The sequence below is a fragment of the Rhinolophus ferrumequinum genome, chromosome 23 (assembly GCF_004115265.2).
Source record: "Rhinolophus ferrumequinum isolate MPI-CBG mRhiFer1 chromosome 23, mRhiFer1_v1.p, whole genome shotgun sequence".
Taxonomy (NCBI): domain Eukaryota; kingdom Metazoa; phylum Chordata; class Mammalia; order Chiroptera; family Rhinolophidae; genus Rhinolophus; species Rhinolophus ferrumequinum.
The window spans coordinates 29,085,461-29,100,709 of NC_046306.1; the positions used below are offsets into that span (position 1 = coordinate 29,085,461).

Below are 15,249 nucleotides of genomic sequence, written 5' to 3' on the forward strand. Positions count from 1 at the left end.
CTGTGATGTTAAAATTTCATGGAGGATGATTAGAAAAATAAATGTTGAAAAAGGCTCTTTAGCAGGGCAATAATGAAAAAAAGGTTAAACCGTACTAACATAGGACATGTATATACTTGAAGGTTTGATTTCCGATACTTCTCTTACTAGCTTAGCTGTGTTTCCGTGGGCAAGTTATTGAACCTAAGCCTTAGTCTGTAAAATGGGGACACTAATAGTGTCTACCTTTTCAATTATTGTAAGTATTAAAGAGAAAATCCATTTACAGTTCATATTGAAGTGACTGGCTCAGAACCAATATTCAGGATGTGTCCATTATTGTATTATCAGAGATTTTTGTAAAGAATATTCCGGTATTGGAAGGGAGTTGGGCGATTCGTGCCTTTGTCATTTCCTCCCAGTTTCTTTAGGCTGTATATATTTTTTTCTTAATAGTGATTTATTTTATTTATTTTCACATTTCATCTTTTTTTATTGAGATATAATCATCATACAACATTATATTAGGGTATAGGATTGATTTATATCAGTAGATTGATGAGAAAACCATCGAAATAAAGAGTCACAGGACTTTGTAATGTTAACGTTGGTCCCAGTGACGCTTTTTCTTTTTATTTATTTATTTATTTATATTTATTTATTTTTTAATTTATTGGGGTGACAATTGTTAGTAAAATTACATAGATTTCAGGTGTACAATTCTGTATCACATCATCCATAAATTACATTGTGTGTTCACCACCCAGCGTCAGTTCTCCTTCCATCACCATATATTTGATCCCCCTTACCCTCATCTCCCCCCCGCCAACCCCCTTACCCTCTGGTAAACACTAAATTACGTTCCCCAGATTAATTTTCAAAACCCCATGGTCATCTTGTGGTTACTGACAGTGACTCTTTTTCTTGCTGAAATGTTTCTCATTCTTTTGGTTCTGGAGCTTTTGTGGAAGTCCTTTACTTTGTTCCTTGGCTGTCCTTTATTTGGCCTAAAGATTTTTAGGGGATTCATGTGAATTGCAAAACAGCAAATTGCAATAACTTTTACGCATGTATTATTATATTAGTCTCTGCTATTGATGAGCTAAGGATGAGAGTAAAATGGTTTCTATCAAATAAAGAGGAGTAAATGGAAATTTACTGTATACCATTCACTATTACTAACTTAAAACAGATATGTTTATTAGTGTTCTCTTTTTCAAGGTTGATGTTTATTGGAAAAGATACCTTATAACTATCAATAAGCAAATTAAAGTTGAATTCTTGGACGGTATGTATTTATAAGACACAGATTTGCCTCCATTTTAAGCTCACTCGTGCTCCTCCGGCCTTTGCATCATTGTATGACTGATCCCGTGCCTCACTCACTGTAGGCCTGGGTCAGTGGACCTCACAGTGTGGTCCCTGGACCAGCCGCTGTGGCAGCCGCACTAAGTGCTTATTCCAAATACAGATTTTCAGGCTCCCTCCCAGACCTGCGAAATGAGAAACGCTGGGGAGAGGGCCCAGCAATCTGTTTTAAGCAGCCCTCTTGGTAAAATCTGATGCACTCCCAAGTTTTAAAACCACCATGTTGTGGAATACACATCTTACAGATATTGATGGGGAGATCAAGAGTAAAACAGACCGTTTGAAAGTTGTCTCCATTATTCTGTAGTAAAATGCTGCAAGAGTCAGTCCATCAGCAGTTGTCTTGGAAATGAAGGAAGATCATGCATTTCAAACTTCAAAGTAAAGCATATGTTCTGACAATTAAAAATACTTGAGATCTGGGTTGAGTGGCTACTTTGGTATGGGGAGAATATAGAGACTTGCGGCTATGTGGGAGGTGGGAAAAAAGCAGGTGGAATTAAAAATGGATATTTGTGTATTTCTGGGTCAAATCCTGTGTAGCATGGCAAGAATGCCAAGTTCCAGCTGCTCTTGGAATGTTAGAGGTGATTATGGAGGAAGCAGGCAGAGAGCCGAGATAAATGATCATTTAACAGAGGAACTGTGGCCGGAAGTGTGGGGTCAAAAACGTATTGAACGAAGGAGCTTTAATTTTGAAGGAGAAGAAGGAATAACCTATAAAAAACAGCATCTGAAACAATCAGGCAGCCTACCGTGTTCCCATATAGAAATCTGAGCAGCTTTACTCGGCTCACTTTAAATATTTGATTGCCTGGGACTTTTGCAGTGAACAGTTACCAACATTTTGATTAGAATCTTGTCATACACTCTTGTCAGAGACTGATAAGAAAAGGAACTGACCTGAGAATAAGTTACATCTACAGGTTAATTCCAAATTCACCTGGAGGTGGACGTGTGTGCAGCCTGTTGGAAACTTGTATTTTGCCCATATCTAGAAGAGTAAGTGATGAAACAGAATGGAAAATATTGCTATGATTTATTGGAAATATTGTTGCGAACGTTTATGTGTGTAATCTCACAGGACAAGCTTAAAATATTTTTTAAATTATTCTTTCATTATAATATTGTTTCCAAATGTCCTTTTTGATACTTAAAAGTAATTTTGAAATTTCAGATGAAGTTCTATGTAACAGCAATATCCTTGTAAAAGATATTTCTCAAACTGCACGTTAAGAATGAATCTTAACGGGCCTGCCAGTGAGCTCAGTTGGTTAGAGAGTAGTTCTCTTAACAAGGTTGCCAGTTCGATCCCCACATGGGCCATTGTGAGCTGCACCCTCCACAAGTAGATTGAAACAACTACTTGGAGCTGATGGATCCTGGAGAAACACACTTAGAATAAAACTTAATTGTTGGTAAAGTAACATAGATTTCAGGTGTACAATTCTGTAATACACGATCTGTATCTCATATTGTGCATTCACCACCCAGAGTCAGTTCTCTTCCCATCACCATATATTAGACCCTGTTTACCCTCTTCTAGAGTCCTCCTCTCCCAACTTTATTAAAAAAAAACCAAAAAAAAAACAAAACAAAAAACAAATAAGTTATGGGGATGTAATATACAGCATGGGGAATATAGTCAGTAATATTGTGTTAGCATACTACTGTGTCAGATGATTTCTGGACTTATGGTGATCACTTCTTTAGGAATATAAATGTTGAATAATAATGGTGTACACCTGAAACCAATATAATACTGTATGTTAGCTCTGTTTTTAATAAAAAAAAAATCTTAAAAAAGAAGAAGAAAAACCCTAAAAAACTAAAAATAAAATAAAAATTTTAAAAAGTTCAAAAAAAGAATGAATCTTAATATCAGGATAAAATAGAATGGCATTTTCTCAAAAAATTAAATATAGTACTATCATATGATCCATCTATTCTATTCTGGGTATGTATTGAAAAGAATTAAAAGCAGGGATTCAAACTTATATTTGTAGACCCATGTTCATAGCAGTATTATTCACCATAGCTAAAAGGTGGAAATAACCCAAATGTCCATTGAGGATGAATGGATGAACAAATTATCACACACACACACTAGAATATTAGCCTTAAAAAGGCAGGAAATTCTGACACATACTACAGCATGGGTGAACCTTGAACACATTAGGCTAAGTGAAATAAACCAGACACAAAAGGACAAATACTGTATGATTCTACTTATATAAGGTTCCAAGTGCAGTCAAATTCATAGAGACTGAAAGTAAGATGGTGATTGCTAGGGGTTGGGGGTAGAAAGGAATGGGGAGTTATTGTTTAATGAGTATGAAATTTCAGTTTGGGAAGATGAAAAAAGTTCTGGAGATGGACGGTAGTGATGGTTGCACAAAAATGTGAATGCAGTTAATGCCACTGAACTTTATAATTAAAAATGGTAAATTTTATGTTGCGTATGTTTACCACAATAAAAAACGCTATGATAAACATTTACTATTTTAATAAACCCATTTAAACATAATCCACTATAATAGTAAAAAACATTTTTATGTGCCAAGCAGTGGCCTAGGTGCTTTCATCAAATTTTCCTACTTAATTCTTATAAAAAACCCTCTGAGATAGGAATTATTATTGTTTCATTTTTTTTTTTTTCAGTTGTGGTTGTATAAAATGAGGAACCAAGAGGAGACAGGCAAGACTTTGAACACAAGGGGACAGCCTCCATAGCCTGGCTCTTGCATGTAGAGTAAAGTTACCATGTAGAGTAAAACCATCAATCTGCTCTGTCCACCAGGAAAAGAATCCGCAATTCCCAAATTGTCTCTGCACATTCTAATTTTCATTACAAGTCCTTTTGATCAAATAGAGGATATGGCATACCACAGTTAATGTGTTTGAAAAGTTGAAATGAACTGGTAATTTATGCCTCTTTTTAAAAAATGCAATTCCTGCAAAGGCCTAAGTATTTCAGTGTAAAAATCCATATCCAATGACATGTGTTTTCTTGTGCAGATGGTATGCCTTTCTGAAAATTGCCAAAAGGAAAGAACACAGATTTTAGAAATGTTTAATATTATAATTACAGTACATGCAGTTTTTGCTTTACAATATGCATGCTTTAAACTCAGAAGACAGTTTGTGACGTTTTGTTTTATTGTGTGAAATTTAAATTTGTTACAATTTTGTGTCTATCCTTCCAAATATGTAGAAGATGGCCTTATTTACTGTTACCTTGGAAACAGCAATGCCCAAATTCTATGTTTCCTCTCTTTAGCACCATTAAAAATCATTTTATAGAGCAAATGTAATTTAAAACACCTCAAGCATAGATATTAATTAATTTTAATCATATAAAATATGATATTTAGTGTCAAAATTATTTAGAAAACTAAATATTTTTTTTTAGTAGAAAATATGCCAATGCCTTTAAAAGACTTGTCTTAATCAATAAATACATACATCATGGGACTTTTCCTTTACAAGTCATGTCCAAATATTATAATTATCAGTAAAGTACCTGAGTTAATGTAATTAATAATTCTGTGACGTTAAAGATGCCACGTCTTGTTTTGTTTTGAAGTTTTCATTAATAATTGACTATCTTGGAGACACTCTTAATGATTATTTCTTATTAAGTAACTCCTGGGTAGTACTTTCTACAGTGATGTATATTGATATATATGTTTTTTCCTTAACATTTCTAGGACTCCACTATCGTCACTCCAATTATTTTGAGGTCTGACCCTCAGGGATTTTTCTTTTACTGGACAGATCAAAACAAGGTAAGAAATGATATTTGTCTTCCTTACATTTTCCAATTGGTTGCTGATTTGCAAGGTATTTATCTTATCTATGTAAGTATATCCATTTCATAGATGACCCTATGTAACTTATTTAAAGATTCTACTAAAAAAATATATTTAAGGTTGAAATGTCAGGATTTCCAAGGATGCTAGTCTGAAATATTAGGTGTGCTAAATCCTAAGACAATTGGTATTTTTCAGGAGAAGAATATGGGAATGTGAATTATATTTGTTGTAAAAGAAAATTAGCCAGTATTACTGATTTAAGTCCCCACTCCAACTCCAATGATAAAGAATGAAGAAAAATGATGAGAAAACACTTTTGACCCTAATGACTGTAACTTTGGTTTTACTTTTCTCTTCCTTCTCCTATTTACTACTTATTAAGAGTTCTCCCAGCCTCAGCTGGAGTTTGGACTTGATTATTTGTTCACATTTGAAAATCAAGCATAGGATTCCTGTAGCCTATATGTTCAATTTTTCAGGAATTTCTTCCCACATTAACTTTCTGTCTACAATATCATGAATTTCGGATGTCATCTATTATGAAACCAATTGAGATGATTCCACGTTGAATTATTAAAAAGTAGAATGTCTGCACATTATAAGATTGATTTGGAGTTTAATGGCCAGTTAGACCAGAATATTCATAGAAAGTGGTTATTATTTCAAGAGGCAGCGCCACGGTTCTGTACTTGAACCTATGAGGCCACAGAACACAGAATATTTTGGCCCTGTAAGTTCTGATACCTGGAGAGATGGCATAGGCTTTATTGAGAGTGCCAACTACATGTTGAAACCAATAGAATACGTGGCACCAGATTATAAGGTGCTGTTAGCCTTTTCATATCCCCATGTTAGGTCCCTATATCCAAAATTACTGGAGTTTGTCAGTCTCACCTTCTGCTTTCTGGGCAACCTGGATTTCACCTGTGAGTAGTGGTATGGAACTAGCCCTGTCCAATGTTTGGGTTCGGGGTGGAGCCTGGGGAAAGATTTTGGGGTGTTAGAAAATAAATGTGGGCCTCAGGGTCAGTCCTGAATGGGACTGTTTACACCTTATGAAAAAGGGAAGTTTTAGGCTCCTGGCCCAATAGTTACTTTCTGAATGTGGCTGCCTTGGAATCATCTCAGGCCACATATGTGGGACTAAATCATAGACCCCAAGTAATGTCAAAAAATGTATTTGAGTAAGATTTCATCCTTAATGTTCATGTTTATTACTGGGTGTGTTAATCACTTTGGCTTTGACGTTCTGTTTGGTTTCCTGCTGTTATGTATAAAACAATGGCTTGAAAGAGGTTTTTTCACTCCTAAAGGCTATTTTTAGAACTGCTGAAGCTATATTCCTGAAAGACATATTTATAATGCTAGAGCATTTTAAAAGGTCGAGTATTTGTATGAGAGACTAAACTGTCAGTTTGATTTTTCAACTGGTAAATCAAGCTTCCATAAAAGCAACAGAAGGTATTTTGGGGTTTTTAAATAATTCATGGCAACTCAGTTAAGCTCCCCTCTAAGACCAATCATAAATATTTCTTTGCTTAAGACAGAGAAAAGGACCGAAGGACCGAAGTCTCTTTGATGCTTCTCTATTGTACAGTGAACCCAGTATTTTGACTCATGCTTATTTCAAATGTAGGAACATTTCTTTCAATTTTTTTTTTATACTAACCATTTTCTCTTGGTTGTAATGCTATTTACGACCAATTGAAACAAATAATGTAGCAATTCCTTTTATCTCTTTATTACTTTTCATGGATATTAATCTTCCAGTTCTAGCCAAGAGATGGTAAATTTTATTTTTCACTTTTTAAATACCTAAGTCATTCATCAGCCATACATCAGAGCTTAGAGGCTTATTTTTTAGTCAATGATCATATATCAGTATCCAAAAGATGAGAGGATTTGAGAAAAAAAATAAACTTTCCATGTTTTCAAGGTTGTCATTTTCTTCTGGCTTTAAGCCCAGTCCTGGAACCAGAAAGAGTGATACATTCACTTCTAAGAGAAGGACTCCTGTAAGTGATATATTAGAGTAAATGTATGCTAGAAGAAATAAATGGTGCACACAAACGAGGATGGCATGCCAAGCTTTTAGTCCATGTTTTGTATAAGATCATTTGAAGGTACTGGCCGAACAGTGCAATCACGATGTTACTTAGAGGCCCACTTTCTTTACAATATTGTTTGTGGACAATTACTCTTAGTGATGTGACTCGATCACATGTATTATAGAGATGATAGCTTAGAGAAAAAAAATATGATAATTTTAAGGTTATCCCTTGATTTTACACACTGTGTTCTCCATTGGTTTGGAAGCTTGCATTGGTACTTGTTGTAAGAGGCCTCTCTACTCCCTTCTGCCTTCCCAACACGTTTCTCCTTTGTCCATGAAGCCTGTGCGCAAACACTTTGATTTTGTAAACATCGGATGCCTCATCTGCTCAGAGGTGAGCAGAGTGGCTTTAAGTAAAGCACATCGTTACAAGATCTCTCTCTTTATAGCACTGGAGGAAAATCCTAACATTTTACACAGCATCTCACCCATGTCTTCTCTCTCCTGTCGTGGATGCTTTATACCACAAACCAGAGCCACCCATTTCAAGTCACTGATTTCACCCTCCATAGACCATGAGATGTTCCCTTCCCTAAGCCCATCCTTTGATTTGTCACCATAGAAGTGATAGGTGGCAAAGAAAACAGACAGCTCAGATGATAGATTTAGGAATTAAAAACCAGAGCCAGCAAGTAATTTTGAGGTAACAGAAATGTGCTTCGGTGATACATCGAAAGAATGTTTAGGATTGGTGGAAACAGATAAATATGTGTATCATCTTCTTCTTCTTCTTCTTCTTTTTTTTTTTTTTTACTTTGTACCAGCTCTGCACTTATTTTCATCATTCTTTCCTCTGTAAATCTTAAATTTCCACTGTAAATCTTATTGGCTATAATTAGCAGAAACGAGTTTTCTGAATATGACTATTGTAGGCATGGAGTTTTTTCTTGTCAGTGTGTACTATGTAAAGAGGATCTGCTTATTTGTAATCATGGGTGAGAAGGAGCTTCTGCACAGCCTGAGTATCTAAGAGGTTGTCTCCATTAGGTTATGACTTTTCTCTGGAGCTATGCCATAGTGGGACCAGAAACCAACACAGGAAGCGTTAGCCCTGAAAACCATGTGAACTACAAGAAAATCTGCATCATCATTTTGGAAGAAAAGCTAAAGAAGAAAAGGGGTCAATGTTAAAGAGCTAATAAAAACCTATCTTGCGAGAATATGAAACAAAGTAGACCTTTGCCTTGCAACTTGATGCCCTGCTTCTGCGCCAAGGTTGGTGTAAAAATAAAACGAGTCACTAGTAGTTCAGATCCAGGAAGTTCAATATAGTTCAGTAAACTCTTTCTTGTATCCCTAAAACAGGAGCTTGGGGAAGAGGGAGAGGAACACATAATTAAATTAAAAAGGAATCGGAGAAAAAATACGCTTTTTTTTTTAAATTATTTTTTAAAATTTATTGGGGTGACAATTGTTAGTAAAATTACATACATTTCAGGTGTACAATTCTGTATCACATCATCTATAAATTACATTGTGTGTTCACCACCCAGAGTCAGTTCTCCTTCCATCACCATATATTTGATCCCCCTTACCCTCATCTCCCACCCCTGAAGTGAAGGACTTCTACTTTCTCTTTTTGTTAGGCTTTTTTTTTTAATTTTTTATTTTTATTTATTTTTTTAATTTATTTTTAATTTATTGGGGTGACAATTGTTAGTAAAATTACATAGATTTCAGGTGTGCAATTCTGTATCACATCATCCATAAATCACACTGTGTGTTCACCACCCAGAGTCAGCTCCCCTTCCATCACCATACATTTGATCCCCCTCACACTTTGTTAGGCATTTTATTGATTTTCAATTTTGCGGATAATGTACGAACATGTTCTTTGTGTAAGAGAGTCAAGTACTATAAATGTCCTTCACTCCTCCCCACGATTGGCCCCAATCCTAGTTCTCTCTCCAGAGTCAATTACTGGTAACGGCTTTGTAGTATCTTTCAGGGTCTCTTTTTAATGAAGTTGTGTATTCATTAATTATGGAAATATTTTATTTTGTTTTGTTTATATCCATTTGTATCCTAAATAACATCATATTTTTACTGTTCCGCAAACTTGCTTTTCATTTTACACATGTCTCAGAGAACTATTCCTGTAAGTACAAGTGTGTCTACCTCATTTTTTAAAATTGCTCTCTCATGTCCCATGGAATGGTTTACTAAATTTTATTTAAACAGTAAAAATTTATCCTGATGGCTGGTTGGTGTTTCTAATTTTGGGCTACAGAAAACAGTCCTATAATATAAAGTAACATGCAGCCTGTGTAGCCCTCAGTGGGTATATGGGTCAGAGTTTCCCTGAGGTAAATTCTCAGAAATACGATTGCTAATTGAAGGCTATACAGATCCTAAATTTTATTTAATAGTTGTGTCATTTTATAATCCTGACAGTCTTATGTGAGAGGAGCTGTTCCCTCAAGTTCAACCAACACTATTAAGAAACATTTTAATTTTTGCCAATCTGATGCAACCATCGTATCTCTTTGTTTTAATTCACTATTGCCTGATTTGCTAGTAAGCTGTGTATATTTGCATACGTTTGTGGACCATTTCTGTTTTCTCTTTCATGAATTACCTACTTCCCTTGCTTTGGATTGAGAGTTCTCTGTGTATTCTAGATGTTACTCCCTTTGCCATAAAAGATGTTGCAAATACTTTCTTCCTGTCTGTGGCTTGTCTTAATTTCTTAACTTTTAACTTAATGCATGTCAAAAGATGACTTGACATTTTCAATTTTGATGTATTCACATTTCAACTTTCTTTTTCTTTTTGCTTTAATTAAAGGCCTTTCTTATTTACCAGCCTCATTGCCATCGATATTATCAATTTAGATTTTTAATCCATGTAAAAGTATCTTAGGCTATTTGGGCTACATTAACAAAATACCACAGACTGGGTAGCTTATAAATGACAGATATTTATCTGTCACAGTTCTGGAGGCTGGAAGTCTAAGATCAGGGTAGAGTGAGGGCCCTCTTCCAGGATACAGACCTCTCTGTATTCTCCCATGATGGAAAAAGCTAGGAATCTCTCTGGAGATTCTTGTATAAAGGCATTAATCCAATTCACAAAGACTCTGCCCTCAGGACCCAGTTGCCTACCAGAGGTTCCACCTCTTAATGCCATCCTTGAGCATTAGGTTTTTAACATGTGAACTTGGGGGAGAGGCAAACATTCAGACCATGGCAGTCACATAATGTACTTCGTGAACTGGTGTGAAGTGGGGCTCTAGATGGGTAGTCCTATGGTGGCTCCCTGTTTCTTCTGGTTGGAGCCAGCTATGACAGCACCCTGTCTTGTGGCTTTCTTCTAGCTCAGAATGTGAAGGACATGGGAGATGTGAGTTGAGATGGCAGATTGACCGCAATTGATGCTTCCATTTGCTCCTAATGCTGACAGCTCCACCAGTTGGTTTGATGGCCCATAGACAGACTCTTATATTTTAATGCCTGAGGGCACTAATGTCATTACTAACTTCATTTTTATACCGTTTATCATCTGCCTTTTATACTTTCTGATTCAGCAAGTGTGATCCTTTCTGTTTACCCATGATCCTAAATTGTAGACCTAAGTTTATACCTGCATATTCAGTCATTTCTAGGAACTCAGGACAAGAGGGATGGCTCTATCATCTGCTCCATTTGCCATCTTGCGCTGGCCTGTGAATTTACATGAGACACCACCTGAGATCCATGTACAGAGTGATGATTAAGTCCCTATTAATAGCAACTATAGACTGCCTTGTCTTATGGTCACCTTCACTTTTTTTTTACAAAGTTCAAAAGCAAAGTTTAAAATTAAATATTTACATAAGCCATAGTGACATTTTTCAGTATAAAAGTCCAGAGTGTTCAAAAATATTTTAAACGATGCATCATAAACTTCTACAAGAAAATCTAGGAATATCCTATGGTATTAAAAAAAAAAACAACAAACAGTCTGGCCTCCATAAAGAACCACTGGGTACCATCCATTTCATTAATCATTTTTTTTTTAGCAATGGTGCTTCCTCTTTTAGACACTCTTCTCTAGTATATTCCAGAAACATTAATATTGACCTTTCCTGTGTACGGTAAACGGGGGCAGAGCACTCAATAGTTGATTAGGTATAATGATGGTGTTTTAAATTGAGAAGACGAACTCTGTTCATTTTTATTTGGTAGCTTCCCCCCAAACCTGAAGCAATAACTGAAATTACCTTCGAAAAAAGCAAAATGCATGTGAGCATTGCTTTTGGAGGACTGGGATCATTGCTTGGCCTAGAACAGCACATCAATCATTGCCCACTACTCAGCAGCATCTATGGACGAAGTCTTTTCTTTTCCCCTCCCTGAATTTCTTTCTCTGTTGAAGAAATTAATAGCTACAGCAGACACAGCATGAAATCCATACTGAAGTCCTTACCACTCTAGAGGCCACGAGTTGGAACCAAGTGGCCAGCACTTGCATCCATGCCTTTGCTTTTTCTGGCCACTAGAGCTCACTTTGCCACCCACACCGCTGTCCGGAAGTTTCTGGAAATTAACACCCAACCCAACCCAAGGAGTTTGAAGGGTAAATACCACAGCTCCCTCACCTCTTGGGTGGGAAGACTCACAGGTACATGCTTTATGTCTTTCCCCAGTGCTCTCCACTGGGATTAAACCCATTTACCCACAGTGGTAACTGGCTTGAAAATGCACCCTTTGTGGGTTTCCTTCCCTACGTGTCTTGATTCCCTACTCCTGATGTATCCTGGAACCACCTTTAAAATAAACTAATTTTACTAGAATTCATGGCTAGGAACTGCTTAATAAAGGTGTTTAATGATTGACAACTAAGATGCCTCCTAATTGAGGGTATTATAAAGATTCCTTAGTAAGACGCACTGGATGAATACTTTTGTTTTAAGCCAGGGCAGTTTTCTTAAAACAGTCCTAATTTGGGAGGCAGAAAAGTGGTTAAGAAAACCAGGTTTGAAGTCAAATGTGGTTTTGAGTTCTGGCTCTACCTCAAATTAAATGAGTCACCTCTGGAGAATCTCTTCAAAAATCTGAGTCTTGGTTTCATCATCTGTAAGGTGAGGTATTACTTTTTACAGTCGTTGCCAAATGTGATACATGCAATGTCCAGCACAATGCCTGTCAGTTTGCAAACTCTCAGTCCTTTGTGGTAGCTTAAAAAAAAAAAAAAAAGATTAATTTTTATTTTATTTTTTAAATTTCATTTTTATTGAGGTATAATTGACAAAACTAAGATATTTAAAGTGTACAATGTGATTTGATATATGTATACATTGTGAAAGAATTCCTTATCTAATTAATTAATACATGCATCACCTCCCATATTTATCATTTTTTTTGATGAGCACATTTAAGTTCTACTCTTTGCAAATTTCAATTATGCAATAAATACAGTGTTATCAACTATAGTCACCATGTTATAGATAGGTTCTCAGACCTTATTTATCTTATAACTGAAAGTTTGTACTCTTTCACCAAATTTTCCCTATCCCCCCATTCTCAAGTTTCTGGCAACCACATTTCCACTTTACTACTGTTTCTATAAGTAGTTGTTTTTTTGTTGTTTGTTTTTTAAGATTCCATTAATAAGTGATACCATTACAGTATCTGTCTTTCTGTGTCTGGTTTATTTCATTTAGCATAATGCCCTCAAGCTCCATTGTGGTGGCTTTTACTGTTGATATATAATAAACAATTCGTCTCTGACGAAACAATTAGTCCCTAATTGTTAGGGACCACAATTGTGCTGTTTTGAAAGCCAGCTGACCATTTGTCTACATATATCTTTAAATCTATTTTTTTTTCTTCTTCAAGGTAATAGTGACTTCTTTTCTGTTTAGACAGCGCTGTGGTCTTTTGATCTAAAGCATTGAAGCTTAGATCTGTTTGGGCAAACAAGATGTTTATGTATTTGCTAATGTTTCAGGAACAGAGCCATGGGAGGCAAAATAATGGGTTTATTGTGTAGAAGACTTCCTTTTAGGATAACTCCCTATTAAATAGTCCATTATAGGTGAAAGTTTTTTTTGGACCCTTGAGAATTTGAAACATCCTATGGAATAAGCTTTAAGATGATTTAAAGGTCTTGGAGAGGAGAAAATTATATTATTCACAAGAATAATTGGACTCCACCGTGGTTGTCTGTTCTTTTTCCAAAGATAATCACTCTAGGATTATCACAGCTATATTGGAATCAGGCAGCTGCCCTTCCTTCATATGTACTAGATCCTTCGAGATTAAACTTTTAGTGTATTTTAGCATAATTTTGATAATCGGCAGTTTGTCGAATTGCTGAGGAACAGATCTCTCCTCATCAAATCCACTTCCAGATTAAACTCCATTTATTCTCAGCACCACCTTCTTTTCACTGGCATAAGCCCCAAAGTTTTTGCCTCAGTGAACTCCAGCTTGTGTAGGATGACCAAATGTTACGATTGCTTAGGCTATGTAGATTCCACCCTTATTACAAGTTCTTCCTGGAGGTTGGGATCCATGATTTTGTTTTTAGTAGAATTTCTGATAATGAAATGGTATCATTGCAGTTTCATTGGAATCCGTGTTAAGGTGTATGTGTATTAATATATTAATATGATTTTCATGTCACCATCACAGCACTTCATCATGCGAAGAACAGCAGTGCTCATTTGAATACACTCTAAGCAGAGTTTGGAAATGTATAATACTCTCTGGTTTTAATTCAAAATATACTGCTCCTAATGTAATTTAATTACTAAATTATGCCGGAGCTTTTTGAGTTGCTTATATTTAGCTGTTCCTAGTTTTATGGGAGAAATTACATTGAATGCTTTCCATGATCTGAAGCTGTTGTAATGGGACATTTGTACCTTTTGATAGCAAAATTAGCTTGAGACACTGGGTTGGAGGGATGTGCAGAGGGATGTGTGTATTGTTCATAATTTTATTTCCTGTTATATGGAAAACTCATTTGCTTTGTTGTTAATAGAATTCCCAGACACTTGGTATTGACATAATGTCATGCTCCTTTGTTTGAATTACAAACGTAGATGGAGTGAGCATTTTCAGTTCTCTAGTTCATTTTCTTGCTGATCCAAGATTGTTTGACTCTACTGATGGAATGTCTGTCAAGTTTTCTATATTTAATCAGCAGGACAAGCCTGTTTTTTTCTTCTGGTTAGTACAAATTGCCAGTTAAAAAAATAATCACAGGGATGGAAAGTACAGCATAGGGAATATAGTCAATAATATTGTAATAACTACATATGGTGTCAGATGGGTACTAGACTTATTGGGGTGATCACTTTGTAAGTTATGTAAAAGTCTAATCACTATGTTGTACGTCTGAAACTAATCTAATATTGTATGTCAATTGTAATTGAAAAATTTAAAAAATATTGAAAAACAAAGAATAAAGCTTTTATAGACAAAAACATTTAAGATGGGCTGTTGAGGCATTTAAGCATTTATCACAATAAAAATAAGCTAAAATAAAAATATATTTTTTCCAGTTTTCTTATTTACCATTGTTTCTTTTGTTTAAATGATTTTAAAAGGCAAAAACACAAACTTTGAGCAACCAGTTTATTAGGAAGTTGGTGTTCACATAATATAAATAATTTTTTTAATACATTATAATTCATTTTGTACATCCTTTAAATTTTTGTTTTTATTATCATTATTACCAATAATAAGAAACACACATGGTGTTTTCTGCATGCCTGGAAATGTTCTGATACATATGTACACACATGTCCATACACATATACACCCTTCAATCATTTACATAAGCCTATGAGGTCAGGGCATGCACACAAAGGTTAAGTAATGACCCCCAGTCATCCAGTTGGTTAAAAACAGAGGCAGGAGTAGAACCCATGCAGTCTGGCTGTGTGTCCTGGCCTTTAAGTTATTGCTTTTTAAAGTACCTGTTTAATGTGCAAAATTAAGTTTCCCTGTGAGATATTTTTTTTTAATCCCTTAGATTTATCTG

The 15,249-nt window shown here is 35.5% G+C and overlaps 1 protein-coding gene across 2 annotated transcripts in view; it reads left to right on the forward strand.

Moving 5' to 3' along the window:
- PLCB1 (phospholipase C beta 1) overlaps positions 1-15,249 on the forward strand; it is a 663,189-nt gene that overhangs the window by 12,540 nt on the left and 635,400 nt on the right. For both annotated transcript variants that reach the window (XM_033094700.1, XM_033094701.1), the window contains exon 2: positions 5,058-5,135. In XM_033094700.1, coding sequence (XP_032950591.1) covers positions 5,058-5,135 — 78 coding nt within the window. The remainder of the gene's footprint in view (positions 1-5,057; positions 5,136-15,249) is intronic.